The sequence below is a fragment of the Leptonotus elevatus genome, chromosome 9 (assembly GCF_054856555.1).
Source record: "Leptonotus elevatus isolate MCC_2025b chromosome 9, RoL_Lele_1.0, whole genome shotgun sequence".
Classification (NCBI taxonomy): domain Eukaryota; kingdom Metazoa; phylum Chordata; class Actinopteri; order Syngnathiformes; family Syngnathidae; genus Leptonotus; species Leptonotus elevatus.
The window spans coordinates 22433407-22448232 of NC_141247.1; the positions used below are offsets into that span (position 1 = coordinate 22433407).

The window sequence follows — 14826 nt, forward strand, 5'->3', positions numbered from 1 at the left end:
TTACCCCCACTTTAAAAAAAAATGTTGGGATAAAAAAAAAAAAATGAAGCATTTATAAATGAGTGTCAATTGTGCGATGATTTTCACGATTTGTGGTCCAGCCTGGTCCTTATGCCCTGCGAATAGCGCGGTTCCGCTACATAAATGTATCATAACATCACAACTTTTGTTGCATGCAGCCCCAAGAAACGCAATTTCCCTCCAGCCTCAGCCGCGACATTAAATATGGATGACGACTAAGTGCGACTGCGATTGGCTTTGGCGAGCCCACGCTAGGCTATAGCATTGCAGGCTAGCCGTGTAATTCCCCCCGAGCTGCCGCTTCCATTAGCGCAGCGCACGCTGGGCCCCGTATAATCCAGTTAGCCCAGCCACTTATGTGATGTGTATCTTACATAAATATATAATATGCCTTAGCTGGCTGACTTGAGTGCACAATAAAGTCTGATGAAGGGAGTGGAGGCTTTTAAAAGAGTCACATTATGCATGATTTTTCCACCATTTAAAACAGTTCTCAGGGCTACCACTTCTCATGCTTTAGTCCAAATACGCCAAGGATCAAGCATCACAGCACGGTTTATAACTTATTAGTTATCATTCTGAAATTAGCCACCGAGAATTACAGTAAGAAAACTCCATTGTTGTCATGTTACAGGAAAATGGTTTAAAGGAGGGGTGTCAGGCATGACTTACGATTAAGCACAAATTTTATCTAAATGTACAGTAAAAAATTTTTTCAAAATTTTCATACTCTAGTTAACATTAAGTGGGAAAAAAATTAAAAAAAATAGAAATATGGTTGCATCTTTTAGTCATTGACACAGTAGTTTCATAATAATTCATAAAATGTAATTAAAAATAAAATGATTTACCGGACTGTAAAAAATGAGTATGATAATAGTTTGTGTTTTGGTCATTTTTCTGCCCCTAGATGGCATAATTGCATTTGTAAGACGTTGGTGACAGCTCAGTGCATTTCTCTTTTCATATTAAGAGCTATCTAATCTTTAACATGAAATAACTTGTGAAATTCTGCACATTTTAAAATTTGTAAAATACAAGTTGACCCCAGTATCCACAAATATATGCATTATTATTACATTTATTACTGCTAAATTTTGATGTGGACGTGTCTGCTGCATTGCGACTGCAATTCCCCCAGTACAGGCTTTTTAAGTAGAGGGTGGTCATTAATCGCGCATTAAAAAAAAAGACTGGCCTTTAAGGAACTTTAAATGAATGCACTTATTTTGACACCCCTAGTTTAAAGTTTTAAAACTGAGGTGCTGCCATTATCTTGGGTTACATAGGTTGAGTCACGGATAGTATCATAGCCACCTCTGCATTGCTGTCTTCGTGTCTTGCAGCCAGACTGTTGCTTGAAAGTGGCTCTGAATCTTCACCATGCCTAGCTAACCATGTCACGGGTAGAAAGAATGTTAAGTAAGGGCTCACATGTCAGAAAGTCCGATAATAAAAGCCTTGCCTTAGGTTGCGTACCAAATTTGAGTTTCGATCGCAAGCTTCGGATATGACGGCATTTGAGTGAAGTTAAAAGAATGGACCATTTGAGGTACTGCCATGCCCTCGCATGTGGGCAAGGAGAGCCGCCGTCACCAGCGCACAGCTGTTAATGAATTGGCAATAATACATTCAAACATACAAATACAAAATTAGAACGCTTGCAAGGAGCTGCTGTAGGCCACAACTGACGGCCAGAGGTTCATACGCAAAACTGCTTGACCAAAAGCACATTTTGATTATTGGACTTATTTTTGCCTGCCTAAAGGCCTCCTTTTTTGTTGCTGCTGCAAAGCTTCTAAAGGGCAGCCTAAAAATAGCAGACATTAAGAAAGTGCACTGCCAGTCTTTACAAAAAAGGAATACGTCCGTGTTAGTAGTTAATGATGAGAAGTCGTGTTTAGCAACTCTGAAGCTCAAGTAAAAATGTTGCTTAACAACATGAAGACACTGATGTTGAAAAGAATGAATCACATCATGGGGCTCCTTTTATCTCTATAGGTTGACGGCACATTGGTATTTGCAGGAAATTAAAGTCCTTTTTTTCCCCAGAAGAGGATGGGAGGAAAAACAAGTTCCCTGCTGTCCTTGTTTATTTTTGGTGGAGCGTCTAAGAATAAACGAGTGATAATAGATACGCCGAGAGACCGCCTGGACTCAATGATGCCTTCAGGCGCACGGAAAACAAACACATAGCTCATATTTTGGTGATTTATTCTAAAATGTTTAGGGAAAAAAACACTTAAATGGAGAGATTTAAAACTATGAGCAACATTTGTAGCCTTGGCTAATTTAACTCAGCCTATGTCTGCAGTTTAAAACAAATTGTAATCCCTCAACAAAATAGACACGTAACAAGTACATTCATACACTAACTAACACCAAGTCGCTCAATGCGCAAAGTAAGCTAACGCTACACTCTCGTTCGCTGACTCCCACGTCATTCAACAGGCCAGATCTTGCCTTTTAAAGCCACACACAATCAAAATCACAGATGCTACAGCATACAACGTGAGGGTGGCTACCCAAAATGGACAAAAGTACCTGCACCTCACATGTATACGTATTTTGTGTAGGTGTTGAGCATAAAGCTTAAAATATGTGTAAATATGAAAATGGATGCTTTTTTGCAGATTTTGGTATTGTAACTGTCAGGTCATACTTAATTAGTAAATATGACAAAAAGTGTTTTAATCGCAAATTTTCCATTTACTATCACCCTAGATCTTACATAAAAGAAATGCTTATTGAATATAAACCCAATAGGGTTCTGAGGTCAGCTGACTTAGGTCAATTAGTGGAACCCAGAGTTCAAAGCACACACGGTGAATCAGCATTTAGCTGTTATGCTGCACGCAAATGGAATAAGATGCCAACAGAACTTTAGACAGCCTCAAATGTGCTTTTCAAAACCAGCAATTTAATAAAAAAGTGATTGGTCGTTACCTACTTTTTACTGCTGAAAACGGCTCAATGAGTCAAAGTATCCCTTTAATATACCACAAAAATTGACTCCAGTTTCTAGTTATTTCATGTCTTCATTTATAAGGACCTATTTATCCCTCTGACCCACATGAGTCATGTTGACACTGATAATAAGAAACAGATTGGTAGTGATGGTGTATTGGTCCCATCACACGGGCAATAAGGACGTCCCTGCCTGTCGCCTAGCAACATCTCCCGGAGATAAAATTGGACCGCAGCCAAGCATGAAAGTCATTCCACAGAGCGGGCGCGAGAGTGAGGTGAAAAGGGATAGGATCTTTTAGACCCGAGAGGGAGGGAGCGGCTGAGGCGAGGCCGGCCGGGGAGTCATTTGGCACCGCTCAATTTTTTACAACAGCTCGTTTAAGCTATGAGGGGGGATGTTCAAAATATATGCATGGTTAGTTTAGCATTTTTAATGTATTTCCATGAAATGAAGGCCACTTTCAAGCGAGGGCTTAGTTCCACCTGTGTATTATGTAACACCCCCTATGTACAGATGTAGACCTACATGATTATGCAAATTAATGTCCTTTTGACTCGTACCAGCACTACATAGAGAAGTATTGGGAATTACAACAATGCATCTTCATTCATTGCATTCATTTTCCAAAGCTTTTGTCTTTGTACATTGCGAGAATCCCAATACTAGGGTTAGGTACCCTTTGACAAATGACAGCAGTTCCATTTCCATTAAAACAACAATTTCATTTTTTCAGTTTTCATTGTGAAAAGCTTAAAAGTTGTGTCAACGTCTTACTGACTTTGGTTTATTTACTTTGGTTTATTTTGTACTGCTGCGTATGAACTCTTCTTTGATCAAATTAAGGTGCATACATACAAAAATAAAACACATCCAAAGTGCTGTCAAAAAGTCTGATGTTATTCCAGCTCCACAATCGAACATTTTCCTCTACTTCCATAGCCAGAGGCTCCACATCATCGTCTGGGTGCAGCAGAGATTAATCTTGAGGTGGTTCTAGTGACTTGGAGCAGCCACTCATTAAAAACAATGACTCATTATCTGAACCACAAGGAAGGATGTCGCTCCAGACTGATCCATCTTCACAACCGTCTTCTGATGGGACTTCCGTTTTTATTTTGAACACCTGCTGAGGGGAGGACCTTTCCACGACCTCAAGATCAGCACTATCGTCAAGTAGCAGCAACTCTGCATCATCCAGCCCAGCCTTCTGTACACCTGCACTATGTGGTTCCTCAGATTCTAACATCACCAAAGGAAGTTTGTTATCTCTGAATTCCCCTCTATCTAAATGTTGTGCCTTTTCGTCCTCTTCCCCAGAAATAGTTTGTTTAATCTCAAACTCCAGTCCTTCATTAAGGTGCTCTGATCTAGACTCTTCTTCCTGGTTTTTATTGGCACATCGTTTTGTTTGACTTGGGAGAAACTCCGCACAGTCCTCCAGAGTGCACTGCAGAAGGCTGTGGATGTTCTCAGCAGGTGGTTCCACATCTTCAAGAATAATGTCATCAATGCAAAGTGCCACTGTATCCTCCAGTTCAGCCCCCATTGAATCGGGACCTTGTGATTCGTCAAGAAAATCCGCCATCAATGAGACAAGCTGGTTTTCCCACTGCACAGAGTTTATAGTTGTAGGTTGACTTCCAACTTCATTGGAAACAACCTGATCCACGTTTCCATCAGTCTGCTGAGCTTGTTCTCTTTGTTCTCCCAACATCTCCTCTATTCTGTCCTCTGCAACTTCACCTAGCTGCTCTAACTGCTCTACTTCAGAATCATCATTGTTTTCTTGGTTCTCAGCATATTGCAATGTTGTTTGACTTTGGTGCAACTCATCTTGGGCCTTCACTAGTATATCCTTCAGAAAACTTTGAATGGTTTCACCTGGTGGTTGCATATCTTCAAGAAGAATATTGTCAATGCACAGTGGCTCTGCATCCACCCACCCCTCAGAAGATTCTACCCACAACATAGAAATATTATCCTGGTGCTGTGGTTGCTCAATTTGTTTTCCTACTCCCTCAGCAAGAACAAGATCGTCCTCTCTATCCACCTGCTGGGCCTGTTTAACATCTTCCGCAGAAATGTTATCTTCAATGTCGGCCTCCAATCCCTCACTCAATTTTTTCAGTTTTTTCTGTGTTGTTTGACTTTGAAGAAGCTCCTCATGCCCGTGGATGTTCTCAGAAAGTGGTTCCACATCCTCAAGCTTAGGATGATCATCAATAGGCAGCGAGACTGTATCTTCCACTTGGATACTGCGTGGCTCTCCAGAAGGTTCTACCTTAATGAAAGGAATCTGGTTCTCCTGATGTTCAAGCTGAACAATTGTTGTAGGTCCAACTGTTGCTTCATCATCAAGAACATACTTTTTCTCTTCATCTGCCTCTTGAGCTTGCTCCTTCTGTTCTTCAGACATGAACACTTCAGTTGTGATCTGAAGTCCTTCATCTAGCCGTTTGGACATGGCTATACCTTTTTCCACGTTTTCAATGGATTTCAGTGTTATTTCACTTTGGAGAAACTCATCTTGGGCCTCCAGTGTGTCTTGCACAAGGTTTTGGATGTTCTTAGCAGTTGCTTCCACATCCTCAAAATCAGGATAATTATCAATGTGCAACAGTACTGCATCCGGTAGTCCAGTCCCCTCTAGACAGGACTCTTGTGGCCCATCAAAGGAATCTATCACTAATGAAGGAAGCAGCGTCTCCTGATGCTTATTGTTTACAAATGTTGTAGGTTCTATTAATACTTCATCACAAAGTACATGGTCTTTTTCTCCATCAGCCTGCTGAGCTTGTTCTTCGTGTTCTTCTGATGCATCCTCTTCAGTTCGGACTTCCAATTCTTTATTAAACTGCTCTGATTTGGAGTCTTCGTCTTTGTCCTGATTTTCATCAGATGGCTGAGTTGTTTGACTTTGGAGAAACTCCTCATGGTCCTCTAGTGTTTCTTGCACAAAGCTTTGGATGCTCGAAGTAGATGGTGTGGCATCCTCAAAAAGAGGAAAATCAATGTGTAGCAGTACAGCATACCGCAGTCCTTGAAAATAATCTGCCTTCACCTTAGGAAGTTGAGCCTCCTGGTGCTTGAGGTTTACAATTGTTATAAATGCACGTCTTGCTTCAACGGCAAGAACCCGAACCATCTCACCATCACCTTGTTGAGCCTGTTCATCTTCTTCAGATGCCTCCATTCCTTCATCAAGCTGCTCTGATTTGGAGTCTTCACATTTCTTTTGGTTTTCATCATATCCCTGTCTTTTATTATCCTCATTCGCCTCTAGTGTGTCCTGCTCAAGTCTATGGATGTTGTTGGCAGTTGATTTCACATCTTCAATATAAGAACTATCATCAGTGTGCAACTCTGCATCCTGCAGTTTAGTCCCTTGTAGACTGGGATCTTGTGGCTCCCGTTCTTCAGACATCGCCCCTTTAACTCTGGTCTCCAAACAACAATATTTTCCCTGGATTTGATCAGGTCTCAGTATTGTTTGAATATTGCGAAACTTTTCGTTGGCCTCCATTACACCCTGCACAGGTCTATGGATGTTCTCAGAAAGGGATTTGACGTCCTCAACAACAAGATCATCAATATGTTGCAACTCTGCATCCTGCAGCCCTGTCCACAGTGAGGTGGGACCTTGTAGCTCTTCAGGAGAATTTACCACCAAAGGAAGCTGGATATTCTGGAGCTCAGGGTTTATAATTGTTGTAGGTCCTCGCCCTGCTTCATCGTCAAGAACCTGCTCGTCAACTCCACTCATCTGCCAATCATGTTCACCATGTTCCTCTTTCTCAGACATCTCTTTGGCGTCCAGTTCTACATCAAGCTTCTCTGATTCTGACTTTTCATTTGTTTCTTGGTGTTCCTCAGCTTGCGGCATTGTTTGAATTTGGCAGTACTCATGGGCCTCCAGGGTGTTGTGCACAAGGGCGTGAATCTTCTCACCATCTGGTTCCAAATCATCAAGAATATCATCAACATAAATTGCATCCTCCAGAACACTGGGACTTTTTGTCTCTTCAGGGAAATCTACCTCCACGGAAGAAAGCTGTTGCTCAGCGTTCAAAATTGTTACAGGTTCTCTTCCTTCTTCGACAAGACCCTGATCCTGCTTACCATTACCTCGCTGAGCATCTTCTTTATCTGCCTTGGACACATTATGTATAATGTCAGTCTCTAACCCTTCATCAAGCTGGTCTGATTTGGAGTAATCAGATTTTTCCTGGTTTTCATTAGCTTGTGGTGGTGTTTGACTTTGGATGTAGTCCTCATGGGCCTCCATAGTGTTGTGCACAAGCCTGTGAATCTTTTGACTGTCTGATTTCAAGTCGCAAAGAATATCATCAATATGAAGCAACGTTGCATCCTCTAGAACACTGGGACCTTGTGCCTCTTCAGGGGACTCTATCTTCATGGAAGAAACCTGTTGCTCAGGATAAGAAATTGCTATAGGTTCTCTTACTTCTTCATTGACAAGAACTTGATACTGCTCACCATCACCTCGCTGAGCATGTACTTTATCTGTCTCAGACATCTCATGTTTAATGTCAGTCTCTAACCCTTCATCAAGCTGCTCTGAGTCTTCACCTTTTTCCTGTTTTTTGCCAGCTTGCAGCATTATTTGACCTAGCAGAAGTTCCTTATTGTTCTCCACTGTGTCCTGCACAAAGCTCTGGATGTTCTTAGCAGGTGGTTCCACATCTTCAAGATCAGGAATTTCATCAATTTGCAGCAGCTCTGCACTCCCCAGTCCAGCCCCCAGTGGACCGGGATTGTGGGCTTCCTCAGGATCATCTACCCTCACTGAAAGAAGCTGGAACCCCTGGTCATCATGGTTTACAAACGTTAGAGGTTCTCTTCTTGCTTCATCACCAAGAAGATACTTCTGTCCATCTAATTCTTGGTTCTGTTCAACTTGCTCAGACATTTTATCTTTAACCTTGGCCTCCAGCCCTTTATCATCTTCCTGATTTTCACTGCACCGAATTGTTTGACTTTTGACAAACTCATCTTGGGCATTTAGTGTGTCCTGCACAAAGCTTTTGACGTTCTCAGCAGCCATGTCCTCACAAGAGACTTCGGAAGTGATGGAAGCCTCAGAGTCACCTGCGAAAAGGCAAGTAATGGTCATATGTATATCGATGAAATTTTGTGTTGGACAAAAAATAAAATGCGTACCTCTCTGAGCTTCCTCTTTAAGGCGCAGTCTCCGTTGTGCTTTCTTTTTAATCAAAGACAAAGCATCCAAGCTCTCCTGGATCTTCTTTCTGTCCTGGTTGTCCCACTGCTCCCTCTCCTTGCGTTCCAATTCAAGACCACCCAGGGCCCAGGCCTCAGCACAGGCCCTGTCCCTGGGGAAGACGGGCCGGTCGTCCAGAAAGGTGAGCTGCCGAAGGCGGACGATTAGCGTCTTCCTATAGTTGGGAATCTTGCTCACCACCTTATTTCCCATCAAATTCAGCACCCGCAGTTCCGGCATGGCCTCCAAGACGGGGACAATCGCCGGCTCATGGAGCAGGTTGTGCGATAGGTCCAGAACTGTGAGGGCCACACATTCGCTCAGATGCTGGATGTCGTAGACCACTTCCAGCCTGTTGTGGGCAATCTGCAGGGTGCTGAGTTGAGGGAGGCAGGAGATGTTTTCAATTGTGTTGATGTAGTTGTTGGAGACATTCAGGGAGCACAGCTGCTGCATGGGTGCTAGGTTCTCCAGCTTGTGGATCAGGTTCTGCTGCAGGAACAGGCAGCGCAGGTTGATTTGCGCATCCAGGTTCTCAATGCACTGCAACCCATTGCTCTCCAGCCATAGACACTTGAGCCCGGTGTACTCCTCCAAGTTTTCAATGGTACAGAACCCCTTAAAGTGTAGGTATAGTGTGTCGTTCAAATGTGGTGTACAGTAGAGCCTGTTTTGCTTGCAATGATTCTTCAGGAACTCTTTGGTCATCCTTGGTCCGGAGAATTTTTTCAACGGCGCATTTTCGTTATTTTTTAATGTACCGGGCTTCAAAGTGGAAGTTGCTTTTTCCATAGTGTCCCTGAACTCAGCACGGCTAACTTCCGGTTTCGTCATTTAACGTAACTCACCAGCTCGTTCGTTTAATTGCGTTTTTGAGCCCCCAAAGTCGGCAATTAAAGCTGCCAGGCACTGAAATTTGCCGGAGTGTCGTCACACAGGAGTACGTTTTTATCAAAGCGGCACAATAAGCGAGGTGGGGTTACGTCAGAAAACGTGGGTGTTTGAAAAAAAACGTCACAAGCGCCGTGTCATACGACCCTAATGGCGAATATCTCCCGCTCTGGTTTAAAGATAATTAACCGGGAACAACATGCCGTTATTTCGAACCCGTCGTTACTTTTAGAATGGTCTGTAAAGTTAGTTCAGCAGAAGCTTACCTGCTCCGGTACTCGGTGAAAGCAGGAGTCTACGTCCATCGGTAGGTTTTCCTCCCGTTAACCAAGAACGATGTTATCATTCCCTGTGATTTCAAGTGGAGATATTCACTTATTCAGCCATTTTGTTTTTCTAGGACACAACCGTCGTTCCATCCTTCCATCCTTCCATTGTCGGAACCGCTTATCCTCATGACAGGTATATTTGACATTTGATATTAGCATTCATATAGCCTGCTTTATTGTCCATATGTACATAAACATAACACGCATAAAGTCAATTGCCAATGAAAAGCATATATCTCCAAATTCAGGAAGCTTATTAGCAAAACTCCACCATTGGGAGGTATAAGTGAAACACAATTTTTATTGTTTTATTTTTCTTAAGAAATATAAACAAACCAACAAACATTGGAAGTACAGGTGAGAACTTTGTTTATTTTGTGTAAAAACCTGCACAAACCTCTAAAGATAGATATATTGACAATTCCGAGCTTACGTCACAATTCAAAATAGCGGTCTTACTCGGTGAAACGACCTTGCCGTCCATTGAAAAGCATTGAATTTTGGATCGTTATAATTTGGGTTCTAAGGATAATTTTGATTTCAAAATATGATTAAATGTCATTTGACTACTATAACAATCTGCCTGGTTTGTATCCTAGTCACAGGCAAAAGCAATACAATACGCTGTTTTCACCTAAAAGGAAGCATTTACATTCCGGAGATATCAGTAATGCTCGGATGTTCGGAATTGTGAATAGGCACATACAATTTTAAGTTTTTTATTTGCAATATTTGGAGATACAGGCTTTGGAATGGGTAATGACAAGTAGAGCGAAGTTCTCCGCCAAGGCAATACTGTGCAAAAAAATCTTTCCACCTTGCCACCAATGTTATCATTAATACTGATAATTTATTCAATCACCATATTAAGAAAAGTGGTCTATCAGGATATCAACGGTTGCAATTTATTTTTTTAATCCTTGGCGGAGGTTGTAGTCAAAGGTGACACAATCCGTAAAAGCAATTTGTTAACAGCAGTCAGAATGTTTCATTAACATGCTCTTATGACGTGACACTGTAATAAATATGTGAATTAAATTGCAGCTAAAAAGTGGTGGTATACATTCAGAGGACGCCAGTGAGCATGCCCCTGACAAAAACACCTCTTTGATTGGCCTGCTAAGAAAAGGATTCGCAAGAGCTTCTCAACCAATTGGAATTAGCACCTAGTTTAGCTTTGTAAAAGAAAACGAAAAAGAAAAAATCTTGCTACTTAAAGCAAGACTCTAAACACCTGTGACAGTTAAGCCTGTCGTTGCAGTCTTTTCATTCCAACCCTCACATACTTCTGCTTCAGGAGACATGGTGGTGAGTGTGATGAGTGTGATGTCTTAAAAACACCACGCAGGATGTTTTCCAGCATCCAAGTGATATCATAAGCACTTGCTTGGGTTGCCATTTTTATTTTAATTCTAACATGGGATGAGTCTGACTCATTAGGTATGATATCCAATTGTCACAATTAGGGCTGTAACACTATGCCAAGAATCATAGTTTTGTACGTACCTTGATTTGACGGTGATGATTCGGTTCATGTTGGGTACCGGAAAAAAAAAAGCAAAAGGAAGACATTTAAAATGCAGCATAAACTACAAACTGCTAGCAGTAAATTCACCAGTAAAATAAAGTTTGTCTTCTCTTAAAGAAAGTACAATAAAAAATAGTTTGTCTTTGTTTTCTGCAAGAATAACGCTAATAATTTGTCTTTATATTACTAAAGTGCATCATTGATATTTAGTCTCTTTGATAGTTTGTCTTTATTTAAAAGTACAACACTATTAGGTTGTCTTCTTTTTCTTATTAGGAATGTTTATGTTCTTTGTCGTAAAGGAAAACTGTAAAATAGTACTAATAATTATCTTCTAATGACCAGAGCATCAAACATTTTTAAGAAGCTCCATATTGAGATTGCTTTAGGCTTCAATTTTCATGATTTTTACTATTCCAGTAACTAACTCAACTTATTGAGAGGCTTTACCATGCTCAAAAGCGCACCAGAGTTTGCAACATTTGTATCTTGGAAGGAAAAAAAATGCATGTACTTGAGTGGTTAAAAGAATTACTAGTGCCCCATCAGAAAGGGAAAATCAAACGTTGACCCCTGACACCAAATTCACAGATTGACAGAACATTCGGAAGAACCCATGTTGGAAAAATAACGAAAAGTCATCCATTTTGGGTTGAATCAAACTTGTTTTCCTTTCATAGCGTGAGTGTATCTCAATACACGTGGGTCAGGCTGGCGTCCAGATCGGCAATGCCTGCTGGGAGCTGTACTGCCTGGAACACGGCATCCTCCCGGACGGCCAGATGCCCGGCGATAGGGCCTTAGGCGGCGACGGTTCCTCCAACACCTTCTTCAGTGAGACCGGGTCAGGGAAGCACGTGCCCAGGTCGGTTTTCGTGGACCTGGAGCCCACCGTCATCGGTAAATCCACCGCTGATCCGTCTGGTGGAAGTTCTAACGACTCACAGTGATCTTAAATCTATAGATGAAGTGCGCACCGGAACATATCGTAAGCTCTTCCACCCGAATCAGCTGATCACAGGTAAGGAGGATGCGGCCAATAACTACGCCCGCGGACATTACACCATCGGCAGAGAGATCATTGACCTGGTAGCTGATAGGATACGCAAACTGGTGAGCACTTTTTCTGGGAAGTACCGAAGCATATTTTGCGACTATATAAACTAGTGGCAGATTTGCGAGAAAGAACTCAGAAACTTACGAGAAATACACATATCGTACTACCCTGATGTGTCAAATAAAGAGATAGTAATGGCTTTAACCATATCATGTTTAGCATTCACACTTTGAAGTATTGGGTACTGCCAGCGACAAAGACACCTCGCTTTGCGAATGTCCACAGTCTGAGGATCAAGCATTTAAGTTAATGCGTTAAAATCAATATTTACTTGTACATTTATGTTTCCAGTATTATTGTTTACACATTCATACATTTTGCTAATTTTTTTTGCTGCTCTCCGTCATTCACTTGCATTGACCTTAAAGTATGCTAGCTTCTGATTGGTTAGTGTTTAGTCAGCTGATAGGGGATCAGGAAATGTTGGCGCTCTAGCTGTCGTGTATGACGAGTAAAGTTTAAATTAAGAATGAATCCCGTTTCCATCCTGCCGTTTCATTTTATAAACAGTGTAGCATTAACCACTGACAAATCCTCATATTAGACTATAGCTACACTATGTGTATTTCTCGTAAGTTTCTGAGTTTTTTTCTCGCAAATCTGTCACTTTCTAAAGTGGCAAATGTGCCACTTCATAAAGTGGCAAATTTGCCACTTTATAAAGTTTTTTTCTTCAAATATTGCCGCCACCATCTAAAAAAAGATATTTATACGTGGCCCTAAAACACCACCATTGTATGAACATGACATTATGATTAATATTACATTTTTGGAATATGAGGTAAGCAGCAAAATCCAGCTGTTTTTATCCATCTCAGGGGGCGGCCATTTTGCCACTTGCTGTCGACTGAAGATGACATCGCAGTTGCTCATAGCTCAGGCAACGACCAATCACAGCTGACCTGTTTTCTGAAGCTGCGCTGTGATTGGTTGCTACCTGAGACCTGGGCAAAATTGATGTCATCTTCATTCGACAGTAAGTGGCAAAATGGCCGCCCCGTGAGAGGGATAAAAATGACTGGATTTTGCTGCTTTACTCATATTCCATTAACGCAATATTAACCAGAGTACCATATTTAGACTAGTGGAGCTGGAAAAAAAATATTATTGTCCCCAAAAATTGGGGTGGGTTGACTTTCCCTTTCAGTATTATAGTATGAATTTGTCCGTCGTGAGAACACTCATGTCTTGTGTGTATCGCCAGGCCGACTTGTGTTCCGGCCTGCAGGGTTTCCTGGTGTTTCACAGCTTCGGTGGCGGCACCGGCTCGGGTTTCACCTCGCTGCTAATGGAGCGTCTCTCCGTGGAATATGGCAAGAAATCCAAGTTGGAGTTCTCCATCTACCCGGCCCCCCGGGTGTCCACCGCCGTGGTGGAGCCCTATAATTCCATCCTGACCACCCACACCACCTTGGAGCACTCGGACTGCGCCTTCATGGTGGACAACGAGGCTATCTACGACATCTGTCACCGGAACCTGGACATTGAGCGTCCCTCGTACACCAACCTTAACCGGCTGATGAGCCAGATCGTGTCATCCATCACCGCCTCCCTGCGCTTTGACGGCGCCTTAAACGTGGACCTGACGGAGTTCCAAACCAACCTGGTGCCCTACCCGCGCATCCATTTCCCGCTGGCCACCTACGCCCCTGTGATCTCGGCCGAGAAGGCCTACCACGAGCAGCTTTCCGTGTCCGAGATCACCAACTCGTGCTTTGACCCGGCCAACCAGATGGTGAAGTGCGACCCTCGCCACGGTAAATACATGGCCTGCTGCCTGCTTTACCGCGGCGATGTGGTGCCCAAGGACGTCAACGCCGCCATCAACGCCATCAAGAACAAGCGCACCGTCCATTTCGTGGACTGGTGCCCCACCGGTTTCAAGGTGGGCATCAACTACCAGCCGCCCACCACGGTGCCCGGCGGCGACCTGGCCAAGGTGCAGCGGGCCTTGTGCATGCTCAGCAACACCACCGCCATCGCCGAGGCCTGGGCCCGCCTGGACCACAAGTTCGACCTGATGTACGCCAAGCGAGCCTTCGTGCACTGGTACGTGGGCGAAGGCATGGAGGAGGGCGAGTTCACCGAGGCCCGCGACGACATGGCCGCCCTGGAGAAGGACTACGAGGAGGTCGGCGCTGACTCTGTGATCGATGCACATGAAGATGCCGAATATTATTAAATGTTAAAACCTCCTCACGAGACGCTCAGGAAGCTTGGATTGGTCGCTGTGAAACGGCAAAAGTGGATCGGGACTAAAGGGACGGCTGCTTCGCCACATCAATTCATTGAAACGATTAGGGATCAATTAATATGTGAATTGATATTTTTGTGTATATTGGTCCGAATAATGCTGCCCGATTTTGAAGACTGATTAAAAATGGTGTTTCTGTACTACTCAGAACTCAATTCAATTGGTTTCATGCCATAATTGACAAAAAGTACCCTTTAGAACAGGGGTGGGCACACTCGGACCTCGAGGGCCGGAGTCCTGCAGGTTTTGGATGTTTCCTTTCTTCAGCAGCTGATATATGATCAGCTCATCAGCAAGCTCTGCATAAGCTTGGTAACGATCCTGTTGATTGGAATCAGCTGCGTTGCAGCAGGGAAACCTCCAAAACCTGCAGGACGCCGAGTTTGCCACCACTGCTTTAGAACGTAAATGGACATAAACAGATATTTTTCAAAATCACGAGCTTTTAAATTAGTTGCAATATTTACAAAGCC

At 42.9% G+C, this 14826-nt stretch overlaps 2 protein-coding genes across 3 annotated transcripts; one reads left to right on the forward strand and one right to left on the reverse strand.

The window, feature by feature from the left end:
- Nucleotides 1-2761: 2761 nt before the first annotated feature.
- Nucleotides 2762-9136, reverse strand: LOC147168831 (uncharacterized). The gene is made up of 2 exons (XM_086084218.1): nucleotides 8174-9136; nucleotides 2762-8101 (listed from the first exon to the last, which is right to left on the reverse strand). The coding sequence occupies exons 1-2, from the start codon at nucleotides 9066-9068 to the stop codon at nucleotides 3969-3971; spliced, it is 5028 nt and encodes a 1675-aa protein (XP_085940344.1). The 5' UTR covers nucleotides 9069-9136; the 3' UTR covers nucleotides 2762-3968.
- On the forward strand, nucleotides 9052-14493 carry LOC147168832 (tubulin alpha-1C chain-like). Of its 2 annotated transcripts, XM_086084220.1 has the most exons (5): nucleotides 9052-9432; nucleotides 9526-9587; nucleotides 11663-11882; nucleotides 11947-12095; nucleotides 13304-14493. In XM_086084220.1, exons 3-5 carry the CDS (start codon nucleotides 11765-11767, stop codon nucleotides 14279-14281), a joined length of 1245 nt encoding a protein of 414 aa, XP_085940346.1. In that variant the 5' UTR covers nucleotides 9052-9432; nucleotides 9526-9587; nucleotides 11663-11764; the 3' UTR covers nucleotides 14282-14493. The 2 variants fall into 2 exon arrangements, with proteins under 2 accessions (XP_085940346.1, XP_085940345.1); XM_086084219.1 differs by lacking the exons at nucleotides 9052-9432; nucleotides 9526-9587 and adding an exon at nucleotides 10611-10762.
- Nucleotides 14494-14826: the final 333 nt, after the last annotated feature.

Bases quoted from the DNA above. Each gene is read 5' to 3' on its own strand.
- LOC147168831 (XM_086084218.1), bottom strand. From the start codon at position 9,068: ATGACGAAACCGGAAGTTAGCCGTGCTGAGTTCAGGGACACTATGGAA. The intron at 8,102-8,173 runs GTACGCATTTTA...GCCTTTTCGCAG, and splicing joins TAAAGAGGAAGCTCAGAGAG to GTGACTCTGAGGCTTCCATC.
- LOC147168832 (XM_086084219.1), top strand. The intron at 11,883-11,946 runs GTAAATCCACCG...TTAAATCTATAG, and splicing joins CCTGGAGCCCACCGTCATCG to ATGAAGTGCGCACCGGAACA. The intron at 12,096-13,303 runs GTGAGCACTTTT...GTGTATCGCCAG, and splicing joins CTGATAGGATACGCAAACTG to GCCGACTTGTGTTCCGGCCT.